Raw genomic sequence first — 25,100 nt, forward strand, 5'->3', positions numbered from 1 at the left:
CACCCCCTTCAAGCCCCCTCTTTGGCCTGTTTTACACACACAGAAGAGGTGCAGGGAGGATGTAACTCAGAGGCACAGCAGCAGCTGCTCTGCATCCCAAAGGTTCCGGGTTCAATCTCTAACATCTCCAGGTAGGACTGGGAGAGACTGGAACCCTGGCCAAGGGGCTGAGCCCGACTAATGGCCTAACTCAGAGGCAGTAGAATGGGCTGTTGTTACCACTTCAGGCTGCAGAAAGAGAGCTCCGAATGCTGCCTTGTGTCAAACTCTCCCTGCAAACAGAAAACCAGAGCATCCCATGCAGAAGGCAAGGCTGCAGAACCTTCCTTCCGGCTGGGAGCATTTCCCTTTCATTCCCACATGCAGCAGCAACGTCCCTCAAGTCCATCCTACTGTCTCAGCATCCTGTCACCTCATTGCACTGCAAGCGCAGCAGATACAAATTCTTCTTTGCCAGGTGTCACAGGCAAGAGCCACCTTTCCAGGTGAGGCGCCTCTGCCTACGGAATGGGAAAGGGAGCCCTCAGACCCCAGGCAAGAGAGCGCTGCTGCAGTCCGCAAACAGACACACTCCTGCTTCCGGCCCCTCGGCAGGCTTCCTTGGAGGCAAGCCCAGGAGCTGTGCAGGGGCTGTGGCCAGAACTGGGAGGGAGGCCTAGCACCTGGGGGGGGGGGCAGATTGACTCCAGCTGCAGAAGCAGAGACTGCTGAGCAGACTCTTCCGCTGGGGGGTTGTTTAGAAGGTTTTGTTGGTGGGTGGAGGCCGTTGCTGTTTAAATATTTTGAATATTTATTTTAGACCCTGCAATTTATACAGCTCAGTTTGGTTGTGTATTTTTTTAACATTTAATTTATTTATGGCTGCTTTAGTTATGTTGCAATTATACATTTTTGGGGGGTGCCATAAGCCACCTGGAGCACGGTTTGAACTGTGAAAAGATGGCATGCAAATCATTTTACATATACATATTTGAGGAAATATGCACAATGACAGGAGAGCTGTAGGGGCAGTTTAACCTCGTGAACAGAAACCCCGGGATTGAGAACAAAAAACTGCACCTGGTTCGACCGAAGAACCCAGCCAGAGGGATCCACTGGCGATGAGATGCGGGAGCCACCACGGTAAGCGACGAAGAGGCGACCGACTGCTCCTACACATCCTGCCACGGGGGGGGGGGGGGCTTACGTCTCCTCCCCTGTTTTAAACCAGGTTTTCTCACAGCCGGATACCGGCGGCGGCCCAGATTCTCAAAGGACCTGTTCCATTGTAAACCAAAGCGCCACAAACTTTCGCTGTCCCTCGAGCACTTTCGATCCACTAGGAAGGCGAAGGTCCCTCTGCCCTCCCCCTGGAAAGCAGCCGCCGCCGCCGCCGCCAGCCCAGGACCGAACAGCCCTTCTCTGCCCGGGGATCTGCGGCGGCGGCGGCGGCCTGAGTTGCAGCCGGCACTCGGCAACCCTCCGCCCCCCGCGCCGGCCAGGATTCTTCGGGGGAAGGAAGAGCGCCTTGCAGCGCTTGGGAGAGCTCAAGGAATAAGGCATTTGCAGCTCCCTCTCGGCTTCCGAGGGGGGAGAACCACGTGCGACACCCCCCCCCCCGCCGCCCAGCAAACGGCAACACAACGTTCCGCAAAGGAACGCCGCTCCCCGGCCGCCCCTACCTGGCGCGAGGCTCCCGGGAGAAGAAAGAAGCCCCTTGGGGGAAAGAGCGGCGGCGGCGGCGGCAAGTTCCTGCTTCCCCCTCGGCCGGATAATCCTCCTCTCGCCAAGTGTCGCAAACCAGCAGCAGGAGCAGCAGCAGCAGCAGCCGCCCTGAGCGCGAGCCCGGCCTTCCTCTGTGAGCTCACGGGCTGGGCTCCGCCAATGGCGACGCGGGCCAGACCCGCCCCTGGCTGCAAAGCGGGACGGGGGTTTCCGCGGGGGAAGGAGCTGGCGGGGCTCCGGGAGCCCCGTCCGCCGCAGCGCGGAGACGAAGAGAGAGGAGAAGGAAAGCCGCCCGCGTCCCAGGCTCCTGATTTCCCCCTTGGGGCGAAACGGCTGGCGGGGAACGAGGTGCCACCTGGGCAGCGCCTTCGCGTTGGCTGGGCAGAGTTTTCAAAGGAAACGAGAAGGAGGGTTTTTCATCCTGGGAGACTCATCCCGTTTGTCGGCCTGACTGTTGCACATCCATCCGCATGCATACAAACTGCATCTCGTTTGGAGAAAATGGGCTCTACAGACACAATATATGCACCTGGGTTTACTCAGAAAGAAAAATGATCTAAAAGTAATAACTTTTTTAATGCAGTGCAGGAATCTCAGCACGCGGTGCTCCCATCCAATTCGAAACCATACCAAACTCTGCTTAGCTTTGCAGATGGGCTAACAGTTTTATCCCTGATATTGTAAGAAAGTGGTATACAAATACCTTTGTAAATTAATAAACATTTCAAGCATTTATAAAACACTTTTTTAAAAATCTGTTAACGATGTACAATATAAAACAACATAAAAGCAATGATGTAGTAGTATAAAAGTGTAAAGAAAAAGAGGAAGGATTCCAACACATAAAATAGGGCTAGGGAAAGCCTGAGTGAAAAAATGTTGACATTTGCTCAGCTTTTTCCAGAGTGAGATTCAATACCTGATAGCTCAGCATTGCATTGTTTTTTGAGCATGTACCCCCTTTCAAAATAGCATCACACATATAGAGAACCAGTGTTGCAAGTTTGCAAAATGAAAATGTTAACTCTCGCATCAAGGGTATAATTTACTTTTTGTTTGTTTGTTTGTTTGTTTGTTTGTTTGTTTGTTTGTTTGTTTGTTTGTTTTCTAGACACAGAGATGTACATTTTTTTAAAAATGACAAAAATGGGGAGGCGAATATACTGCAGTACTTTTGAAGTGGTATAACCACAACAAAATGGAACTTATGATACAAGCAAAATGCTACATTCCAGCACTCATTCCAGGACTCATAATCTGGGGAACCAGGTTCGCGTCTCCGCTCCTCCACCTGCAGCTGCTGGGTGACCTTGTGCCAGTCACACTTCTGTGAAGTCTCTCAGCCCCACTCACCTCACAGAGTGTTTGTTGTGGGGGAGGAAGGGAAAGGAGAATGTTAGCCGCTTTGAGACTCCTTAGGGTAGTGATAAAGCAGGATATCAAATCCAAACTCTTCTTCTTCTACTCTATTTTAATAAATTGTTAGGGATATATAATTGACCTCAGCTAGCTTGAGCGCTTGATATTTTCACTTACCAAATCATTTCAACAGGAGTAAACTGGACCCCTGGTAGCTTTGTGATTTAACCATAATTTTTTAAAAGGAAAAGAGGGAGGGAGGGAAGAGGAGACAACAGGAGACTTGACCACCTATAACTGCTGAGTGGTTTAGATTTTGCAAATAGGAGCAACCTTATTGGCTTGGAAAGCTGATGCCACTTCTAGTGGGTGCCTTGGCACATCAAAGAGCCCATCTTGAAAAAGTTATTGGAAGCTGAGCGACCCTGAATGGTACCTGACCTCTGAGTAATTCCAAAGTACAATTTGTGAGAAATTTCTCGTGTTGGTATCCACTTCCTTAACCTCTCAAGCATCATCACCTTTGCATGCTGAGAGCATTGTTCACTCAAGTGGTGTTTCTGAAGTCTGACGAACCCCTTAATTTCATATTGACCATCCAGTCATGAAACTGCTGGGCAAAGAACAGTGCACCTTGACTGGAAGTGAAGTCAAACTGGTGAAAGGTTCCTGGCACACCCAAAGATGAAACATTGCGGTGTTTTCTGTGTTTAACCAGCACGTGATTCAAATCTCTGTGAGGATCTCTCCAGACTCATCGTGCCCCAAGTGCTCTTAATCTGGAGGAGTTGGGGAGTAGCCCAGTTGCTTGGCCCACAAGGAATCGTTTGTATGTTCTGAAAAGGCAGAAAGTTATCAAGTTACTAGAGCATAATTTGTGCGTCAGAAGTATTTTATACATGAATTATAAATACCCATTAAAAATACCCATTATTGCAGGCAATACAACAGAGTTTAGATGATTATCAACATATTTGAGTTTGGGGGCATTTGCAATATTTTCCAAACATTAGAGAATTCCTGTTGCACGGATATGAGTAAATAGTCATAATGGAACCAGAAAATCTAGTGCTCTGATCTTGTGGTGACATCTCTTGAGGCCTGGGGGCAAAATCAGGCAGACCTCTTTGAAGGACCAAATGATCCTCACATTAATCATTGTCCTCCCCACTGAGTTTGTACCTGTTCCTGCTGTTTCTTGGGGGCTACTAGCACACAATCCCAGACCTCATGACGGTGCGCATACATGCACAATGCAAAAATGAGTCATGATAAAGATGCCCGTGGCACCAATGGAAGCAGCATGCTGTGATGGCCTGGGACTCGGACTCGGAACCAGAGGAGACTCAGTCTGCACCAGATCCTTTGCCTCAGGCGGCAGCTGAACCTAGTCTGGGGCCTGATTCTGAAGAGCACCAGTCTGCACAGGTTCCCCTGCAACAAGCACCAGCTGGGCTGAGTCAGGGGCCTGAGCCTGCCCTGGCTCCAGATTACCTTGTTGCCTTCAGCTGGGCTGTCGCTTACAGCTGTTCCACTACCAGTTTGGTCAGGGGAGGCTGAGGAGGCCCCTGGGTCTAGTAACCCACCAACGTCTCCCAAGCTGCAGAGACTGAGGTCTGAGAGAAGGAGAGACCTGAGTACTCGCAGGAAGAGTGCTCACCTTCAGGCGAAACAGGGAGGTGAGTTGCTGGGGGATGAGGACCGGCCGCTACCCCGACAAAGATAAAAGGCTGTCGGGCCCCGCCTCAGGTTGCGGGAGCAACATTGCTGTATGCCAGATCCTGCACCTGTCCTTGCTTGGTGTCCTGCCTTGGCCCTGTCGGACTGATGACTAGCGGAACCTTCGTATTCTGGACCGGTCCTGGACCACGTTGCATGGGTTACCCCTGGGCCCAGCACACATGCATACCAGAATTACGAAGGCCCCACAACAACTGATGATGTCATGGGACTGGCCCCATGGAGGGCAAGCCCAGAAGTCGGGATGGTCCACCCACTAATTTAGTGGGGGAAAGCACTGACTTGAGAGCTAATAATGTAGTATTGCATCCCTATTTCTCCCTCTCAGCCTTCAGTTTTTGTTCTTCTGCAACACAGCTCAGTGTTCCCACTTGTCCTCTTACACCTCTTTGTGGCTCTTTACACTGGCTCCTTTTTCCATCTAGACCTGTATTTTCTATTGTTCTACAGTGCCTTATGCAAAAAAGAATATTGCTCAGAGGTGAACACAAGGTAGTCCTTATGTTATCTAATGCATGATCAGTTGACTAGCAGCTTTAGATTCCTGGGATTCTTGCAAAGAATGGTGGATTCGGACAGCAACGTATCACATATACCAGTCCCAGTCAGCACGGCTGGTAGTCAGGATGATGAGTGCTGTAGTCCTACAATATCTGGAGGGTCACAGATTCCCCACCCCTGCTTAAGAGATCTTGATCATGCCCTCTTCCGTTGAAAATATATTGCACATGCCATGGACCACTGGCTTTCCAGCACAGGAATAGGTAGATCACATGAGACCAAAGTTAGCCCATGCATGCTGTCTCCTTTCTTTCTTTAAAATGTCCTGATGCTTTTTGAGTGCCAGTGCAATTCCTTAGCATATTTTACCATCTGCTTCATCCAACCAGGTCTCTGTCACACATGCCAGGTCAAATCCTCCATCCACAATCAGGTCGTGGATGGCAGTGGTTTTATTCAACATTGACCTTTATTTATTCAATCCAGGCTGCTTGGACGAGTGAAACCAACCACTTGTCTCCTTGATCCTTGCCCATCCTGGCTTATACAAGCTAGCCGGGAAGGACTGGGCGATGGGCTTCGTGGGGTGGTGAATGCTTCCCTCCATGAGGGAGCCTTCCCAGACCCGCTGAAAGAGGCGGTCATTAAACCGCTTCTTAAAAAAACATCTTTAGACCCGGCCAATTTGGCCAACTATCGCCCAGTCTCAAATCTGCCATTCTTGGGCAAGGTGATTGAGCGGGTGGTTGCTGAACAACTCCAAGCACGCCTGGAGGAAACGGACCATTTGGATCCCTTCCAATCGGGATTCAGGCCTCACCATGGGACTGAAACTGCCTTGGTGGCGCTGGTTGATGATCTCCGGCGGGCTAGGGACAGAGGTGAGAGCTGCTTCCTAGTTCTGCTGGATCTCTCAGCGGCCTTTGACACCATTGACCATAACATCCTTCTGGACCGTCTAGAGGGGCTGGGAGCTGGGGGCACTGTCATACAGTGGTTCCGCTCCTTCCTCCTGGGCCGTGTCCAGAAAGTGGTGGTGGGGGATGAGTGTTCAGACCCCTGGGCTCTCACTTGTGGGGTGCCTCAGGGTTCTGTCCTCTCCCCCATGCTTTTTAATATCTATATGAAGCCGCTGGGAGAGATCATCAGGGGGTTTGGACTGGGTGTTCATCAGTATGCAGATGACACCCAGCTCTACCTCTCCTTTAAATCAGAACCAGTGAAGGCGGTGAAGGTCCTGTGTGAGTGCCTGGAGGCGGTTGGAGGATGGATGGCGGCTAACGGATTGAGGTTGAATCCTGACAAGACAGAAGTACTGTTTTTGGGGGACAGGGAGCGGGTTGGTGTGGGGGATTCCCTGGTCTTGAATGGGGAAACTGTGCCCTTGAAGGACCAGGTGCGCAGCCTGGGAGTCATTTTGGACTCACAGCTGTCCATGGAGGCACAGGTTAACTCTGTGTCCAGGGCAGCTGTCTACCAGCTCCACCTGGTACGCAGGCTAAGACCCTACCTGCCCGTGAACTGTCTCGCCAGAGTGGTGCATGCTCTAGTTATCTCACGCTTGGACTACTGCAATGCGCTCTACGTGGGGCTACCTTTGAAGGTGACCCGGAAACTGCAATTAATCCAGAATGCGGCGGCTAGGCTGGTGACTGGGAGTGGCCGGCAGGACCACATAACACCGGTTCTGAGAGATCTGCATTGGCTCCCAGTACGTTTCCGAGCACGATTCAAAGTGTTGGTGCTGACCTTTAAAGCCCTAAGCGGCCTCGGTCCTGTATACCTGAAGGAGCGTCTCCACCCCCATCGTTCAGCCCGGACACTGAGATCCAGCGCTGAGGGCCTTCTGGCGGTTCCCTCATTGCAAGAAGTGAGGCTACAGGGAACCAGACAGAGGGCCTTCTCGGTAGTGGCGCCCGCCCTGTGGAACGCCCTCCCATCAGATGTCAAAGAGATAAATAATTACCTGACATTCAGAAGACATCTTAAGGCAGCTCTGTTCAGGGAAGTTTTTAATATGTAACACTGTACTGTTTTTAACACTGATTGGGAGCCGCCCAGAGTGGCTGGGGAAACTCAGCCAGATGGGCGGGGTATAAATAATAAATTATTATTATTATTATTATTATTATTATTATTATTATTATTATTCCTTTTCTCAATTATTTCAGGGGACCTGAGACTTTGCTCTTCATTTCTCTTTGTGGTTGTTTTTTTTTTTTCATTTGCCACCTACCAACACAGAGCAACAATAGGATGGCTATTATGATAATGGTGATGATGAGGATTGATAGCCAAAAATGTGTTTTTATTGCTGGCACTGAAAGCCAGGGAAATTAGCATGCCATGACCTTTTCTAGGCAGACACTATGAGGTTCTCAAAGTGCTCTGTCAATGATGAATAAACATGATTCAGAGCATTCGGCTCCTGAAATAACTCTCAGTGCAGTGCAGTGATGGAATTTCCCAGGAGTTTGGCACACCAGTGCATTAATAAGTGCAAAATACATTATATTTCTATCTTAGCTACATACAGGTCAGTAAATGAAAGAGTAAGAGCTTGGGTTGAACGTACCAAATATACCCATTGAAAGGGAAGGTGGGTGAAAACGGCATTGGCCTGTGACTTCAGCAAACACTTCAGCAAACTTTTCATCATCTCATGTGATAATTCTGAATCAGAAGTGGGCCAGTTCTTTGTGGTATCTGCTGAGCCCCAAGGACGTAAATTGGGCAAGCATTCCTAATGAATGAATGGATGTGTTTGTTTACATGTTGGCAATATGCTGTCACATGATAAGCAATATTCATAGTCAAAAAATATAAGCCCCAAATATTATATTAACCACTGAAAACTATAATTCACAAAGTGAATTCTAATTTGATTATTACAAAACATTTATTTTCAATAAAATTGTTTCTAGTCACAATTATTTTTCCTATTCCATCAATATTTACCTAACAATGTGGTCTCAAACCACCCAATAAAAGTGTCCTCATTTATCTGATTGTTTTGTGTAGTAAATTCTATAGATGAGCAAGCAATACTTTTAGCACATATGGAACAATTGCCATGATTGAGCCTTATTTTTTAATAACATTTATGATTTCAGGTTTGTTTGGCTTAGTATCGTGACATCGGAACACTTTGGTACCCTTAGAATTAAGGAAACAGGAAGCCTCTGAGAAAATGTCCAGCCCATAATTTGTCTCAAGTCCTTTCACACAGATCCACTTCAGCTTCCCTTGCCCCACACCGCACTTTCATGTTAGTTAACAGGGTGGAGAGAAATTTTGTTGCTGCTAATCAATTTTTGAAAATCTCCCACTGTAGTAAAGTTGGGAAATCTTAGTACAGTATGTTGAAACTTTGGTTCACACAAGAGTGAAGCTTTGTGGGAGAGTTGAAACTGTGGAATTCTGGGGAATGGGCATCTGGTCTCTTTAACTGTAAAACTCCCTGTCTTTAGAAGTGTAAATCAAATTGCCTCCTGACTCTAAGCAGGATGAGATGTTATCTGTTATGTACTGAAGTTCTCACCCTGGGCCAGCAGGGGGATACTGTAGATAGTTATGCAAATTAAGGATCGAAAGTGACGTTCAGTGATTGGATAGTTTGTATGCAAATGAAGGATCGAAAGTGACGTTCAGTGATTGGATAGTTTTAGAAAATGGCAACAGTTACATTGTTCTGGAGCTCTATATTAGCAGGCTGACTGAGTTCCTCAGTCAGTTCTGTTCCAGCTTACAAATAAAGAGTTGCTTTGGAAGAATCGCTGTGTCGTCTGATATGTTTGCCCACAACTTAACATTATCTGATTTACAGATCCTGGCAGCTGGGGGCCTGAATGTGGACTGGGTGTGAAAAGGGTATCAGGAGCCTGGGATATGTCAGAATAGTCTGAGAATGGAAAGAGGGCTCTTTTGATCTCAAGGTCTCTGAGAATAAACAAAGTTCAGCTGTGTGGGTCTTCTGACAATCAGGAGTTATTGCGTTTCATGCAGCCATTGGCAATTTGGTAATTAACCCAAAGAAATGATTGGTTCCTAAACCTGTATTCCACATGGGGTTTCTCAAGGATAAAGGCTTGGGTAATTCAGATGCAAATGGCAGACTATCTTGCCGTGGTGTTTGCCTGAGGGCGTTTGACCAGAAGAATGGACTTTGTGACTTCTTGCTATGCTTTGAACTACTGATACTTTCTGAGTATGTTTAGTTAGTGATACTGTGCAACATTTTTATTTTCTTGTTTGTAACCTTTTAAGAAATGTGCAAGCTTTTACTCCCTGAGTAGCTTTTTCAATAAATTTGGAAAAGGACTTTTGCCGGAGAAGCTAAACCGGTGCCTGACCATTTGGTACATCTACCTGTTGGATTTCTGTCTGCATCACGGTATAGTGACACAGTTCTGGGGGTTCTCCTCCTTGGACCCCATTTGAGGGTTGTCCCAGGAAAGGGGGTGGTGGCAGCTTACCGTTTGGTTTGTGACTTGCGTAACTATCCCTCTCCCTGCCAGGTCCTGCCACTGTCTGGAAGACTGGTTGGGGGGGGGTGGATAGCCCGTGCGATTACTACACCCACTCTTTTTCATCTGCCCAGCTCTGCTTTAAACTAAACTCAGATTATTTTCATATTGCACATTAGCAACTATGGCTGAGTAACTGAGTCCATGGCTGAAATGAAAATCCAGTTTTCAGGCCCTGAGCCACCTTTCGGACAAACATACATTTGGAGACCCATTTCTTTTTATTTTCACCATATAACTGTATGGCAGGATTGCTGCTCTTGCAGCGCACTTGAGATCAGGCCATGACCTGGTCAAGGCTACCCAGCCACCAGCAGAAGGCCGGGGCTCCCACCAGCTGGGGTACAATCAAGTTTGGGGTCAGGCTCTCAGACGGAGACCTTTGGTTCTACAGAGGCTCAAGCCATCCTTGCATGAACAGTCTAAACATCTATCAGTTATGATCAATTGAATCAACATCCTGCCAGACTGATGCCTCCCCAGGTGATTTGTATTCAGCAAAAGTTTTATTGCGGCTAGGATATACGTCTTCTATCAAAAGGGCACAACACAAAATTGAAGAAAGACAGAAGTCATGGTATAGACCGGATGTTCTGTTAATGTCTTAATGATATTTTTACTGTGGTGTCCAGGACTGACCAGTCTCACCTTCAGGATTCAACAGCACATAAGGCTATTAGATTGCACATGCAGAACCTATGGCTCTGCCACGGCTGTGTCTAGCTTAGTCCTGACCATTCTGACTCACAGTGGCTCTCTAGGTCCTGGGCAGGGATCACTCTGAGCCCAGGTGCCTGAGTTTCATTTAGCTGGAGATGTCTACACCTGGCACCTTCTGCATGTAGTGCATGTGCTTTGCCTATGGAACTTCCCTGAGAAACTCTTCTTCTCTTCCCTGTCCTTTTTCCATGCCGTCCCTGAAGTGCTAATATCCGAATGGTAGAGACAGAGTGTTCCTTCCAATTCTGCAGGAACACCAAGGCCATAATCCATAAAGCTACATTATATATCCATGTAACCAAGTTTTATATTTTATTTATTCCAAGACTCATCATCATCATTGTATTCAGCAGGCATCATTTGATATACCAAACAATTCATTACTATACAGCTGGCGCTCAAAGTAGAAACCCAGGACTCATTTATAGGAGCCAACAATGCAGCTGCAAACTTACTTTCAGCTACTATGCCTTATGAGGAACGGCTAAGGGAGCTGGGCATGTTTAGGCTGGAGAAGAGGAGGTTAAGGGGTGATATGATAGCCATGTTCAAATATATAAAAGGATGTCACATAGAGGAGGGAAAAAGGTTGTTTTCTGCTGCTCCAGAGAAGCGGACACGGAACAATGGATCCAAACTACAAGAAAGAAGATTCCACCTAAACATTAGGAAGAACTTCCTGACAGTAAGAGCTGTTTGACAGTGGAATTTGCTGCCAAGGAGTGTGGTGGAGTCTCCTGCTTTGGAGGTCTTTAAGCAGAGGCTTGACAACCATATGTCAGGAGTGCTCTGATGGTGTTTCCTGCTTGGCAGGGGGTTGGACTCGATGGCCCTTGTGGTCTATTCCAACTCTATGATTCTGTGATACCATAAAAATGGAGGACAGTGCTTTCTCGTAACTTGTTAACCAATTATGTTTAGCTAAACTTCTTGTTCTGTTTCTCCGGCACAACTTGTGTTGCCTCAGAGACCCATGCAAGTGCTGACACATGCAAGCATTCTTCAGTAACATTTTATCTTGCAGCCTGACATTAAAGCTGTTTTGCTGTGGCAGTTTTCATGTTGACAACACTGACGCCCCTGTTCCATTCTCTCTGAAAAATAGGTCACCCCTTTCTTTACTGCAGTGAGTGGAGTGAGGAGAACAAAAGCAAAGTTCCATATATTAGGGAAAGGTAGGTACCTGGAGAGCTCAGCTCAGGTGGTGCCCCTCTTAGACCCTGATGTAAAGGACCCCTATCCTCACTCTCACACTCTTTTGTACTTTGCTCTCTGACCCTCTCTGCTACAAGGTAAAAATAGCAAGAGTGGACTTGGCAGAGCCCTCCCTGTCAGCTGCTTAGACCACACAGCAAACCAGCCCAAGGCAGAGAGAAAGGGGAGTGAGCGACTGAGGTGCCCAAAGAAAAGGCTCAGCCAAAACTGTTATGGTTTGCATTGAAATTGGGGTGAAGGGGAAGAGCCCCTTGTCTGTGGTATTGGCATGTGTGGGACTAAGTCCATAATGTGGCCCTCCAGTCCTTGGTCAGTTGAAAAGGGCAGCACCTGTGAAAATTTAGTTACCAACCAGGGTATTGCTCTGGTTGCAGAGCTGCAGGCCTCTTTCCTCCTGCCACGCCAGTGTCTGCAGCCTAGTTGGGGTGGGGGTGGGGGGTGGGATGCTGATGCGGTCCAGCTTTCAGAGTTTAACTTAATAAAGTCAGGGAGCAAAGCCGCAACCAGACACATGTGCGAGGCCTCAGTGTGAACCCTGAACAAGTCAACAGTCCATCAATGGGGCTCATAGGATTGCAGAGTCCCAAAAGCCAACTGGAATCTCACCCCCCTTTTACAATTTCTCACCTGTCTTTTTATATTGTTTCAATAAAATAATGATGGTCTTTTTCTTTTCTTGCAGAAAGACTGGAAAGATAATTAAAAAGTGATCAAGCTACTTTTAAAACAACTTGTTTAATGCTTTCCAGATTATTCACAACAACAAAATTAGGATTTCAATGCACTTTACTTTTAGAAAAACAACAACACTGGGGTGTAACAAAAATCAGTAAGCATAAACTTTGACTTTATGAACTTCTTTGTCTTCACATTCTCTTTCTTTGTTGTAATAGTAGAAAGTATTGTCCCTTCTCTGAAGCTTCTTCACGAATCCAGTTTCAGGCCACCTTTCCACCTGTGTGCAGAAGGACAAGAGGGTGGGATGCACATGTCTTTCAAACAGCCGGCACAATGCAAAAAGGTACCCATCAGCGAGGACATATAAGTGCAGTGCATGCAGAGTTAGGAGAGGGGCAGTTGCTCAGGTGTTCCATCTGGGGCCACTCAAAGCTGCTTCCTGGAGTGTGGCCAATGTCGCAGGTTGGCAGCTTCTAGGAGCCACAGTTGAGAGCCGAGTGCCGGGTGGGGACCGAAGGGGGACAAACAGCGCCAGAAGGAGCACAACCTCTGCCCCAACACCCTATACATCCATGTAAATGGTGATACTCTAGGAGGTAATATGGGACCAGTCAATGAAGGGCTGGGGCCCTGGGGGTCAGTATAATTAATTGATTAATTAAGCTGTGATCCCCAGTTCGTATGTAATGACAAGTAACAGCTTGTGAAAACTAGCAGTAAATACTGACACCCTTCTCCTATTTGTGCAGGAGGAAGAGAGGAGTTGGGGAGCGTAAGAGTCAGAAGCTTGGCTTACGGAGAGAACACCAAACCATGGTGCAGCATGATGGGCAAATTGGCTGGGTGCAGGTCCTGGTTGTGTTTCATTAATACATTTTGTATATTTGATAAGATATCTAGATTGTAATCTGTGATGAATAGTTTAAGTTGATGCTCCCCAATTCTGTACCTCTATAACCATCATCCAAATGTCATGTGATCATCCAAATGTCATAGACCAAATGGAGCAAACAGCACGCAGACCTAGTGGTGGGAGGAAAAAATCCTTAAATAAGAGACACGGGGGAATGATTAATGGACTTCAATGTCTGTACACTAATGCGCAAAGCATGGGAAATAAACAAGATGAGCTTGAGCTCTTGGTACAGCAAACTAAATATGACATAATAGGCATCACTGAAACCTGGTGGGATAAGTCCCACGATTGGAATGTAATAATGGAGGGATACAATCTATTTCAGAGAAACAGACCAGACAAGAAAGGAGGAGGAGTGGCGTTATATGTCAGGGATGTGTATACCTGTGAAGAGATCCAAGATTTAGAACCTCAAAGCCAAAGTGAGAGCATTTGGGACAAAATTAAGGGAGAGAAGAATAACAGTGACCTCATTGTGGGAGTTTACTATAGATCCCCAAGCCAAACGGAGGACATAGATGATGCCTTCCTGGAACAGATGGCCAAGCATGCAAAAGGAAGGGAGATAGTAGTAATGGGGGGACTTCAATTACCCGGATATTTGTTGGATGTCAAACTCAGCCAAGAGCATAAGGTCAAACAGATTCTGGCCTTGCAGACAACTTCATTGTCCAGAAAGTGGGAGAAGCAACAAGAGGAACAGCCATTTTAGATCTGGTCCTAACCAATGTTGATGACCTGGTTAGTGGGGTAGAAGTGGAAGGATCATTAGGTGCGAGTGATCATGCTCTTCTGAAGTTTACTATACAGCGGAAAGGAGCAGCCAAGCATACTAGGACTCAATTTCTTGACTTTAAGAAAGCCGACTTCATAAAACTTAGGGAAGTGCTGGGTGAGATCCCATGGACAGTAATACTAAAAGGAAAGGGAGTTCATGATGGCTGGGAGTTTGTTAAGAGGGAGATAGTAAAAGCACAACTTCAGGCAATACCAATGAGACGGAAACATGGAAGGTGCCTAAAGAAGCCAGGGTGGCTATCTAAAGAACTTTTAACTAAGATTAAAAAAGGATGTGTACAAAAAATGGAAAAGGGGGGAAACTACCAAAGAGGAATTCAAACAAATAGCCAGCACGTGTAGACACAAAGTCAGAAAAGCTAAAGCACAGAATGAACTCAGGCTTGCTAGAGAGGTTAAAAGCAACAAAAAAGGCTTTTATGGGTATGTTCGTAGCAAAAGGAAGAACAAAGAAACAGTGGGGTCACTCAGAGGAGAAAATGGGGAAATGCAAACAGGGGACACAGAAAGAGCTGAACTCCTCAATGCCTTCTTTGCCTCAGTCTTCTCCGATAAAGGAAACAATGCCCGACCTGAAGAATTTGGAGCAAATGATTCAGCAAAGGAAACACAGCCCAGAATAACTAAGGAGATAGTACAGAATACTTGGCTAGTTTAGATGTATTCAAGTCTCCAGGGCCAGATGAACTGCATCCAAGAGTATTAAAAGAACTGGCAGATGTGATCTCAGAACCACTGGCAGTCATCTTTGAGAATTCCTGGAGAACAGGCGAAGTCCCGGCAGACTGGAGGAGGGCAAATGTTGTCCCTATTTTCAAAAAGGGGAAAAAAGAGGACCCAAATAATTACTGCCCAGTCAGTCTGACATCAATACCAGGGAAGATTCTGGAGCAGATCATTAAGCAAACAGTCTGTGAGCACCTAGAAAGGAATGCTGTGATCACCAATAGTCAGCATGGATTTCTGAAAAATAAGTCATGTCAGACTAACCTGATCTCGTTTTTTGACAGAATTACAAGCCTGGTAGATGAAGGGAACGCAGTGGATGTAGCCTACCTTGATTTCAGTAAGGCATTTGACAAGGTGCCCCATGATATTCTTGTAAAGAAGCTGGTAAAATGCGGTCTTGACTATGCTACCACTCAGTGGATTTGTAACTGGCTGACTGACCTAACCCAAAGGGTGCTCATCAATGGTTCCTCTTCATCCTGGAGAAGAGTGACTAGTGGGGTGCCACAGGGTTCTGTCTTGGGCCCAGTCTTATTCAACATCTTTATCAATGACTTGGATGATGGACTCAAGGGCATCCTGATCAAATTTGCAATGACACCAAACTGGGAGGGGTGGCTAACACCCCAGAGGACAGGATCACACTTCAAAATGACCTTGACAGATTAGAGAACTGGGCCAAAACAAACAAGATGAATTTTAACAGGGAGAAATGTAAAGTATTGCACTTGGGCAAAAAAAAATGAGAGGCACAAATACAAGATGGGTGACACCTGGCTTGAGAGCAGTACATGTGAAAAGGATCTAGGAGTCTTGGTTGACCACAAACTTGACATGAGCCAACAGTGTGATGCGACAGCTAAAAAATCCAATGCAATTCTGGGCTGCATCAATAGGAGTATAGCATCTAGATCAAGGGAAGTAATAGTGCCACTGTATTCTGCTCTGGTCAGACCTCACCTGGAGTACTGTGTCCAGTTCTGGGCACCACAGTTCAAGAAGGACAATGACAAACTGGAACGTGTCCAGAGGAGGGCAACCAAAATGGTCAAAGGCCTGGAAACGATGCCTTATGAGTAACAGCTAAGGGAGCTGGGCATGTTTAGCCTGGAGAAGAGGAGGTTGAGGGGTGATATGATAGCCATGTTCAAATATATAAAAGGATGTCACATAGAGGAGGGAGAAAGGTTGTTTTCTGCTGCTCCAGAGAAGCGGACACGGAGCAATGGATCCAAACTACAAGAAAGAAGATTCCACCTAAACATTGGGAAGAACTTCCAGACAGTAAGAGCTGTTCGACAGTGGAATTTGCTGCCAAGGAGTGTGGTGGAGTCTCCTCCTTTGGAGGTCTTTAAGCAGAGGCTTGACAACCATATGTCAGGAGTGCTCTGATGGTGTTTCCTGCTTGGCAGGGGGTTGGACTCGATGGCCCTTGTGGTCTCTTCCAACTCTATGATTCTATGATTCATCTCTGTACTTGTGCTTCCTCCACAAAATGAAGCTGTTTCCCTCCCTCTGTGAGACCTTAAATATGTCATGGATTCTCAGAAAGAATAAAGTGATACAGAGAACCAAAGTGAACAAAAACAAATCTTCAATTCCACAATATTTTACTGTTTTATCCAGTCTTGTGACCACCATCCACTTGCAGGTCATTCATCTCAATTAGTAAAGGATACTTTCAAATGTTTTCAATGGTAAATTTAGGGTGCTCAGTTCCTCTATGAATAAATGAGCTAAAATCTGCTCTAAGAAAATCTGCTCTAAACAAAATGGGAGAAACTCTGTGTTCTCTGGCACACATGAATTTCCCAGGGTATCAGCTTTTATGAAATCCAAAACACAGAAAGCCACATGTTCCATGATGGTTCTCAAAAAACCTAGGGGTTTTGAAGGGTCAGAAGCTGGAAGGCTAAAAGGTCTAGCTCCATTCATTCTCATTATTGTCAGCATTGGGTGACTACAAAGGACTCTGTAATGCTCACCTGGAAAAAACAATCTTAACAGGGATTAATTCTTCAAAATGAAATGCTGGAGGGTGCGAAAGCCTGTTTGGGGCATCATGTCCCCCTGGGGAGGAAACATTTTCACTGCTCAACCTGAGTAGGATGAACAGCACCAGAGCACCCTAATAACTGCCTCTTTACAGTCCAAGCTGGTTTCATTGTTGCTGGAGTGGGCATGACCATAACAGCTCCTCAGGCAGGAAGGTGTGCAGGCAATCCTTTAGCAGGTAAATGCCAGATGTAGAATCAGCAAATAAATGTGGCAAACTGCTGGCATGGCAATTGAAGAAAAGGCAGAAATTAAATACAGTTACAAGCCTAGAAGTGGATGGAAAGAATATATCTAAACCTAATGAAATTAGAAATTGTTTCTTGAGCTATTTTAAAAAACTTTATACTCAAGGCCCGCAAAATGAAGAAGATATAGACAAATTCCTTGATAAATATGGATTACAAAAAATCTCTCATCAAAGCAAGATGGATCTGAACCAGAGAATAACAGAACAAGAGATAGAGGCTGCCATTCAGAATATGCAATTGGGCAAATCTCCAGGACCAGATGGACTGACTTCCAGATACTACAAATCGTTGAAGGAATGGTTGACTCAACCACTAAAAGAAGTCTGTAATGAGATTCTTGAGGGAAAAAAGGCACCTGAATCGTGGAAAGAAGCATATATTTCACTCATACCAAAGACAGAGACTGAAAAGACTCAACTGAAGAACTACCGCCCAATATCACTACTTAATGTGGATTACAAAATTTTTGCAGACATTCTGGCAAAAAGATTTAAAAAAGTGCTGATGGAGATGATTCATAGGGACCAAGCAGGCTTTCTCCCAAAAAGACACCTAGCAGATAATGTAAGGAACATAATAGACATTTTGGAAAAGCTAGAGGTGAATATAAATACTAAAGCAGTACTGATTTTTGTGGACGCGGAGAAAGCCTTTGACAATATTTCTTGGAGCTTTATGACAAAGAATCTTCATGGGATGGGGGTAGGCCAAGGTTTTGAGAATGGTATGGCTGCAATATATTCTGAACAAAAAGCTAAATTGATTGTAAATAATGCAGTAACTGAGGAACTTAAGATAGAAAAAGGAACACGACAGGGGTGCCCAATTTCCCCATTACTCTTCATTTCAGTTCTGGAGGTGTTGCTGAATATGATTAGGAATGACCAGCAGGTTAAAGGAGTGCAGGTCGGAGCTAAACATTACAAGTTAAGAGCATTTGCAGATGACCTAGTATTGACTTTGCAAGAGCCAAACACTAGTACGAAAAGGGTTCTAGAAATAATCCAACAGTTTGGCCAGGTAGCTGGTTTTAAGTTGAACAAACAAAAAACCAAAGTTTTAGGAAAAAATTTAACAGATACGGAAAAAGAGAAATTCCAAGAGGAGACAGGGTTGACGGTGGTCAAGAAGGTGAAATACCTAGGGGTTTATTTGACATCTAAAAATGTGAATTTGTATAAGGATAACTATGAAAAATGTTGGTCAGAGATTAAAAAAGATCTAGAAATATGGTCAAATTTGAAATTGTCAATGTTAGGCCGAATTGCAGTGATTAAAATGAATGTATTGCCTAGAATGTTATTTTTGTTTCAGACCTTGCAGATTCTTGATAAAATGGAATGTTTCAAGAGGTGGCAGAAAGATATATCGAAATTTGTCTGGCAGGGCAAAAAGCCCAGAATTAAATTTAAAATATTGACAGACGCTAAAGAAAGAGGGGGTTTTGCCCTGCCGGACTTAAAATTGTACTATGAGGCAGCAGCTTTTTGCTGGCTGAAAGAATGGATGCTCCTCGAGAACACAGACATTTTGGATCTGGAAGGTTTTAACAACGCTTTTGGTTGGCATGCATATCTATGGTATGACAAAATCAAGCTGCATAGTGCCTTTAAAAATCACATTGTTAGAAAAGCATTGTTTAATGTTTGGATAAGATATAAAGATCTGTTGGAAAACAAAACCCCTAGATGGGTATCACCAGTGGAGGCCAAGGCAGTCAAGAAACTCAATATGGAGGTCGGATGGCCGAAGTATTGGGAAATTTTGGAACAGGATGGAGATAAGTTGAAATTACAAAGTCATGAGAAATTGAAACATAAAGTACAAAATTGGTTTCAGTATCATCAAATAATGGAGTTTTTCAAACAGGACAGGAAAATTGGCTTTCAGATGGAAAAATCAAAATTAGAGACTGAATTGTTAGAACCCAATACTAAGAATTTATCCAGAATGTATAACTTGTTGCTGAAATGGAATACACAGGACGAAACAGTCAAATCGGTTATGATTAAGTGGGCACAGGATGTTGGTCATAACATTATGTCAGCTGACTGGGAATGGTTATGGAACACCGGTATTAAATTCACGGCATGTAATGCCTTAAAGGAAAACATTATGAAAATGGTCTATAGGTGGTACATGACCCCAGTCAAGCTGGCAAAAATTTATCATTTGCCCGATAACAAATGTTGGAAATGTAAAGAGACTGAAGGTACCTTCTATCACCTTTGGTGGACATGCCCGAAGATTAAGGCTTTCTGGGAAATGATCTATAATGAAATGAAAAAGGTACTTAAATGTACTTTTCCCAAAAAACCAGAGGCCTTTCTCTTGGGCATTGTCGGCCAATTGGTGTCAAAGAGGGATAGAACTTTCTTTATGTACGCTACAACAGCAGCAAGAATACTTATCGCAAAGTATTGGAAGACACAAGATCTACCCACTCTGGAAGAATGGCAGATGAAAGTGATGGACTATATGACATTGGCCGAGATGACAGGCAGAATCCGTGACCAAGGAAAAGAGACGGTGGAAGAAGAATGGAGAAAATTCAAAAGTTATCTTAAGGACTATTATAAACTTAATGAATGTTAAAGTGTTGTGGTTCTCAGAAATAAAGGGATACAGTGATATAAGGTCAGAATATAGAGATGACTAAGATGACAGAGGTTGGAAAGTAATAATTGGGAGTTGCTATAAAATTATGGACATTGGGATGCAGAAAGGGGGGGGTATGGGGAAGTCCTAGAAAAGAGGTTTATGAAAATATGCTATGAAATTATACATGTATGTTTGTTTTTTTTAAGTGTTTGTTTGTTTTTTAAAATTTTGTAAAACCAATAAAAATTTTATAAAAATAAATAAATAAATAAATGCCAGATGTATGGTATGTAGCCAGAGCGTACATGAAATGCAGCTGTAATACCAGAATTCTCCTCCTCCCCCTGTTAAGTGTGTGATTCCTGTTGATTAGTCAAGGATACCAGAACCTCCACACACTGTGAAACTAACTATCAGCCATTCAATTGTTTAAAAAGCAGAGACAATCCATTTCTCATGGCTGAATGATATGAAGAGCCACTTCTGAGCTGTACGCATGGCCAGGATCCAAACAGCTACTTTAAGCACTCCCAAGGAGCTGGGCATGCTTGGTGGGATATTTGGCTTTCCAGTTTATATATCAAACCCTCCAAATGCTTCAGAACGTCCCTTCAGATTCAATAATGGCATGCTATGTGTAAGGAGAGGAGCTGACGCTCACAAAATGCTGGTACAAAGTGTTCTTGAGCATGTGAAATTATTTATGCAATTCCTTGAATCCCAGCCAATGTATTTCATGTATCATACATTTCTTCTGCACTCTGAGAGACTCAAAAAGTGGTCTGGTTGGCGAAGTGGAGACCTGCATACGACACCCAGTGGCCCTACCAAATAGTAATCAAAAGTCAGGGAAACAGGTTCGTGTGTTCCACCACATGCACACAAAATCATGACAGTCAGAATTTCTGCACCTGGGGTAGGATCCAACTGTGTCCTACTCAGAGTTATTGGTATCCATCTGTCTCAAGAGACAATGGAGTGCACGTCTGGGGGTGAGAAGTCAAACTGTTGTGCCAGCAGCACTGAAATGACTTCCCTGAAGAACAAGCCTGGGCAGTGTGTCTGGAGGTCCTGGGCTGCCCAGACAATAAGACCCTCCTCTCAGTCTCTCTGACGGGGTACAGAGGAAAGCAAAGCAAGACGTTTGGCACCAGTTTGGCTGCAGGTGCTGATGGAAGGAGGCATACAAGGCACCATCCAACCGTCTTATGGACTCCAGAATTCTGCAGGGTGTACTTCTTAGCCTTTTCTTCTGCCAAAGGTATCCCGCAACGGAGCAGAGGTTTAGGATCAGAGTTTTCCTTCTTCTAGATGAGCTCCCTTCCCAGATGCATGAGCCCTGTCTACTCCTCACTTCCATCCATAGCATGTGCAAAAACCGCCTTCTTGACCGTTGAACCCACTATCAGTCTCAGCCACTCAATCCACCAGAGCCTGTCTTGGCCTACAGGGGAAGACCCTAATTTATCAGGGGGGTTGGAGACCCACCAGCTTCCTCCTGGTTTAGCCAGTCAGTTGAAGCTGTTTCCCAGGGTTTGGCCACTGTCACATCCTGACAGCTTCTAGGAGCCACAGGTGAGAGTTGAGTGCAGAGTGGGGACCAAAGGTGGACAAACTACCCCAGAAGGAGCATGACATGTCCCCCATCAGAGGTACTACCCTTCCCCAACACCCCATACACTATACTTAGAGCAGACCTGCTGAAATCAGTGGACAAGTCATGTCCACTGATGACAGTGGGTCTGCTCTGAATAGGAGTATTGAATATTGAATTAAGAACTGAGAACTGAGTATTGAATATTGAACTCAATCACACTTATTTCTGAGTAAGCCTAGGATTGCTGTTACTGCACCTCATTTCTGATGTGAATTTTGTGAATGGGAAGAAATCATGGTTGGTATACATGGACAATGAACTCTTGATCCCGTTGGATTAGGGTAATGTACACTGATTGCTAGACCTGCAAATACGTCTTGAGATGGAGGTGTGATTTGAGTAACCGCTACTGATTCACAAAGACACCAATAGCTTTTATAAGCCAGTGAAGCTTCCCAAATTGGTTCCTATGGGACAAGACATTTGAGGTAGACTCCAAGTGAAAGGTTACTGGTCCCCTAACACAGCCTAAAAGCTTTCTTGTTCTTCTTGTTCCGAGGTGTACACAGGGGCAAATCAGTTCAGGCAGAGAACACAAATATAAAAAAATGAATTATGGTCACAGAAAACATTTATATGCAATATTTTAAAAGGACAGAATGTTTGCCACTAAACTACAAAATGCTTGCATAATTATGAAGTCTTACCATGTCTACATGCTTCACTTGTTTATATTCAATTTCATCCCTATATCCAGCTTGCTGAAATCTGTAGAGATTCTCAACTTCACCTGACCATATCTTGGCACGATGTATGGATTTAGGTTTGGTGTCAATACCGGCTGTGGCTCCAGAGACATCACCAGTTAATTTGCTGAAAGTAATTTTTAAAGAGTTTCAATTGTATGGAGAATGCTTGAGAGTTAGAAGTGAATTTCAACTGAATGTGAATATAAAAAGACATGAGCACTGTCAACTAATTATAGTTTGTTAAAACACAAGTAAACAATATCCCATTCTAAACTGTGTTAAGTACACGAATCTATCAACTACATGAAGCTATATGTAAAATGCAGGACAAATGAGTGGGGACACATAACATTTACAGGGTATATTCTGCCTCTCCACAATCCCACATTTGGCAAAAGGGAGCCAAGTCTTTGTTGCTGAAATATGATGTCATGGACTGTGGCTTTGGATCCCAATTTCCTCTCCTCCAGGATCTTTCTGGCAGCAAACAATAGCTGACATTTTTGTAGTATAATTTCACAGGGTGCAATTTCTCTCTTCCACTGAGATCTCTTAAGCAGCAACCCAGCTATTAAAATCTTTGTCTCTCAAATCATTGCCCAAATGCGCTATGGAGCTGAGATATGGGGAACTGGTGTTAAATCTGAAATAGAGGGCCTACAAAATAAATTTATGAGGCAGATTTTAGGGTTTCCCTGCAGGACACCAGCAGCCCACCTTAGAGCTGAGCTGTGCCTCCCCTTGCTAGCAGCCAGAATGGATCTAGCCTATCTGAGATACTGGTGCATGCTAAATGCCTTCAAGTATCGTACTCTTACTAAGCTCTGCTGGTAGGAGCAACCAAGGACAGGGGGCTGGGCAGAAAAGTGCCAATATAAGCTTAGGGCTTATAATCTTCAAATGGAGAACTACTTAGCCCTTAGCCCACGGGACCTTAGAAATTGGATTATTGATCAGGTTGCCAACCAAGACAGAGTATCCATCATTGCCGCCCATTACTCTACTTGGTACCCCCAAATTAAGACCAATCACTCAAGGCCCCGTTACCTTGAGACTCTGACCTTTCCACAACTTTGCAGGGCCTTTGCAGAACTAAGATTCCAACAGATGCCCTCAGCATATTTAGAGGGGAGATACCAGGGAATTCTCCATATGAATTGCAAATGTATATATAGATGTCATCACACACTATCTGTTGATTTTCCCCCTGTATACAACGCCCAGATGGAAATTTATATTCTTAATCAGCTTCCAGGTCGATCTGCACAGGAAGCAACAGTTGAACTCCAAGCAGATAAACATCTATATATTACACACCAGGTAGCCATATTTGCGCTGGCAGCCAAGAAGCTCTGTTCCAGCTACATGAATGCACTCCAATTTTAAATATAATGTTGTACATTTCTTTTATGTTTACAACTGCTACAGGTTATGTTGTATGATTTTAGATGAATGTTTTTCTTTTATTCTCTGTTATACATTATAAAGGCCTTTGGCTATATACAATAAAATGGACTTTGGCAACAGAAATATTGCATTCCAAACAACACAAAGTTTTAGTGCCACTATTTGTCCCAACTCTGCAAGTTGTGAAGGATTAACTTTCTCTTAGTTCTGTTCATATGTGGGCCTATATTATCTGTCAGTGAAGAATGAAACCAAACTTGACTAGCATGTTAACATGAAGACTCTGTGTTATCACCACTTACGAGTCTTCAAGGCTATCTGATTCTCTCCTGAACGATGTCCCAGGCACGTCTGACACAGGTGCTTCTTCAGAGGAGAAAGCGGAACATGGTACATCCTTACCATCCATGAAGGCTACTGGGTTTTCCATAATAGCTCCTGAAAAAACAAAAAAACGTAGCCAAGTGTGTAGAGCACTTTCACCTACTGCTGCCTGCAAGTACCTGTCAAGTGACTTAATGGAACTTTGAATACAAAGAAATCCAATTTTTAACTGAATTAAAAACCAGGAAGGGTCTAATATGTGCTTTTGGAATCACTTGGGAATAGACATCATTTATTTACTTGTGAGTTGCTCTCTCTCTCCCCCCTCCCCATATTTTTCCATGTATAAGACTATGTTTCCCCCCCAAAAGTTTTTTAAGTTTAAAATTGAGGGTCGTCTGATACACGGAATGTTTAAAATATATATTTCTTACTTTTGGGCTCAAAAATACGGCTCGTCTTATACATGGGGGATCTTATAGACGGAAAAATACAGTATATATTGAATTGCCTCAAGTACCATAACTTGGGGGGGGGAGAGTGAGGAGTTTTTGTTTATTAAAGGCTCGCCCCCGCCCTTCCTTCTCCCAGGGGCCATTTAAAGCTTAAAAGACTAAAGAAATCCCCAACAGCCGTAAAAGAAGCAACCTTTTTTGCTGCTTCTTTTCATAAAGTTAACCCCCCTGAGGGAATCGGGAGGCGGGGCTGTCGGTCGAGATATCGCGATATTTGAGCCCTGAAAGGGGCGGGGCTCCACCTAGGGGGCGGGACCAAGCACCTAGAGGTGGGCGGGGCTGACTGGGCACCCAATCAGCAACGCTTCTTTCTGGGGCAGGGAAGGTCCCCTTTTCCCGCTCCGCCGTGATTCCCTCCGGGCCCCCCCGCCTCTCCCGCACTTCCAGCCGAAGCCCCGCCCGTCCGCCCCGCGGAGCCCCGACTCACCCCGGACGGGAGCGTCTCCGCGCGCGCCGCTTTCCCCTCCCCCACTCAGCGGTTGTGAGGTTGCTTAGCAACCTTCGGCGGGAGTTCGGCCAATGGGACTGCGTCTCGAGCCGCTGAACGAAAGCGGCCAATCAGGAGGCGCACCTGGGAGGGCGCTGTCCGTAAGCAGCCAATCGGTGCAAAGTTTACCCTTCACACGCTTTGGGGGTTTACCTCAGCTCCGGCGTCTGCCGCGGCGTGGGCGGGGCCTGGTCCTTTTCCGGCCAATGGGGGCGGCGGCGCGGAAAG

General features: G+C 45.1%; 1 protein-coding gene and 1 long non-coding RNA gene across 3 annotated transcripts; one reads left to right on the top strand and one right to left on the bottom strand.

The window, feature by feature from the left end:
* The first annotated feature begins 36 nt into the window (after nt 1–36).
* On the top strand, nt 37–13,399 carry LOC308596010. The gene is made up of 4 exons (XR_014012263.1): nt 37–131; nt 11,656–11,725; nt 12,448–12,594; nt 13,193–13,399. It is a non-coding gene; the product is annotated as an uncharacterized lncRNA (long non-coding RNA).
* MEIG1 (meiosis/spermiogenesis associated 1) lies at nt 12,482–24,927 on the bottom strand. Of its 2 annotated transcripts, none has more exons than XM_081210789.1 (4): nt 24,813–24,927; nt 23,849–23,984; nt 22,098–22,263; nt 12,482–12,720 (listed from the first exon to the last, which is right to left on the bottom strand). In XM_081210789.1, exons 2-4 carry the CDS (start codon nt 23,974–23,976, stop codon nt 12,592–12,594), a joined length of 423 nt encoding a protein of 140 aa, XP_081066915.1. In that variant the 5' UTR covers nt 23,977–23,984; nt 24,813–24,927; the 3' UTR covers nt 12,482–12,591. The 2 variants fall into 2 exon arrangements, with proteins under 2 accessions (XP_081066915.1, XP_081066914.1); XM_081210788.1 differs by lacking the exon at nt 24,813–24,927 and adding an exon at nt 24,519–24,650.
* Between the last annotated feature and the right edge of the window lie 173 nt (nt 24,928–25,100).

The sequence above is a fragment of the Podarcis bocagei genome (genome assembly GCF_964188305.1).
Source record: "Podarcis bocagei genome assembly, chromosome: 10".
Lineage (NCBI taxonomy): Eukaryota > Metazoa > Chordata > Lepidosauria > Squamata > Lacertidae > Podarcis > Podarcis bocagei.